Source organism: Buceros rhinoceros, unplaced genomic scaffold, assembly GCF_000710305.1.
Source record: "Buceros rhinoceros silvestris isolate BGI_N320 unplaced genomic scaffold, ASM71030v1 scaffold27222, whole genome shotgun sequence".
In the NCBI taxonomy this organism is placed as follows: domain Eukaryota; kingdom Metazoa; phylum Chordata; class Aves; order Bucerotiformes; family Bucerotidae; genus Buceros; species Buceros rhinoceros.
In genome coordinates this window covers 3,558-4,883 of record NW_010401058.1, presented here as the reverse complement: position 1 = coordinate 4,883, position 1,326 = coordinate 3,558, and the positions used below count along the sequence as shown (strand labels likewise).

Here is a 1,326-nt window from a genome sequence, read left to right as displayed (position 1 = left end):
TACCCCCCTGCCCCCGTCCCATCTGTGCTGCAAGCTTGCCCGGCTCAGGAGGTACCTGGGAGAGCCCTGCGGCACAGGGGTGGTACAGCCAGGCCGGCGAGCGGTGGGGATGACACCACCGGGCTGGCTGCCACAGGGCTGGGCTTGCACTTTGCCGGGTGGACTTTATCCTGCAAAACAGCTGTGCCCAAGTCTGGCTGTGCTTGTGCAGGGTGTTCTGAAGGGGACTCCCAGAGTGAACAAGGAGCACAGTGGCGGGACACCGTGCTCCTCCTGCAGCGGAGGGGCAGGCACTGGGGCATTGCCACCCCTCCCCAGCTTCTGGGCTGATAAGGGGAGGCAGCATGGGTGGCTGGCCTGGCCTGCAGCTGAGGGCATGGGGCAGCAGTGTCACCAGGCAGGGAGGACTTTGAGCCATGCACATTACCCTGGGCTGGGGAACCACACAGCAGCAGCCAGGCAAGCAGGATGGGGCAGACCAGTCGTGGCTTCCCACCAGGTCCTCAGCCACAGTTGTATGTGCGACCAGTGCAGAGAGCAGCTGTGGCACTGGCTCTGCTCACGACATCCACAGGGTGATAAGGCCTCTGCTTGCACTTGAGGGTCTGCTCCGCATGGATGCCCATGGCACCATGGCCTCACACGTGCCCACAGGCACAGGCAGTGTGTGCCAGGCGCTGTCTCAACCCTGTTCCCTCTCTCTGCAGAGCTCCAAGGTGGTGCAGGGGCTGACTGGCTTGCGAAACCTTGGCAATACGGTGAGTGCTTACCCAGACACCCGGCTCCACAGCCCCAGCTCACACCATGCTCTTCTGCAGGCACGTACGTGGAGCAGTGGCGGGGAGCCCTGCCCCTTCACCTTGCTGCCAGCACCTGCACTTTCACCCTGGTGGCTCCCTGCACCTCGATCCCATTGGTGCTGGTGGAGGAAGGTGTTCCTGTGCTCTGCACTGCTTGGTCCCCATCCTCTGGCCACCCACCCCAGGTGTCCCCCTGTCACTGCATTCCTCCCTCTGCCTCCCATTGTCACAGTTTTCTCTTCTGCCTCCCCCAGTGCTTCATGAACTCCATCCTGCAGTGCCTGAGCAACACCAAGGAGCTGCGGGATTACTGCCTGCAGAACCAGTACCTGCGGGACCTCAACAACAACAGCCGCATGCGCACCGCCCTCATGTCAGGTAACCATCAGCCACTGGCCCCTGGCTTCACACCCTGCAGGGCTTCACTGCAGCATGGCCCTGCAGTCTTGCTACCCACGGCCACCCCGTGTCCTGGGGGACCCCAGCCAGAGGTCAGGGCTTCTCCCCAGACTTGCTGGGGCAGCCG

At 63.2% G+C, this 1,326-nt stretch overlaps 1 protein-coding gene across 1 annotated transcript in view; it reads left to right on the top strand.

Annotated features, from left to right (window-relative positions):
* Nucleotides 1–707: 707 nt before the first annotated feature.
* Nucleotides 708–1,326, top strand: part of USP2 (ubiquitin specific peptidase 2) — a gene marked incomplete at both ends in the record, with an annotated part of 3,757 nt that continues 3,138 nt past the window's right edge. The window contains 2 exons of the mRNA XM_010132151.1: nucleotides 708–758; nucleotides 1,055–1,178. Coding sequence (XP_010130453.1) covers nucleotides 708–758; nucleotides 1,055–1,178 — 175 coding nt within the window. The remainder of the gene's footprint in view (nucleotides 759–1,054; nucleotides 1,179–1,326) is intronic.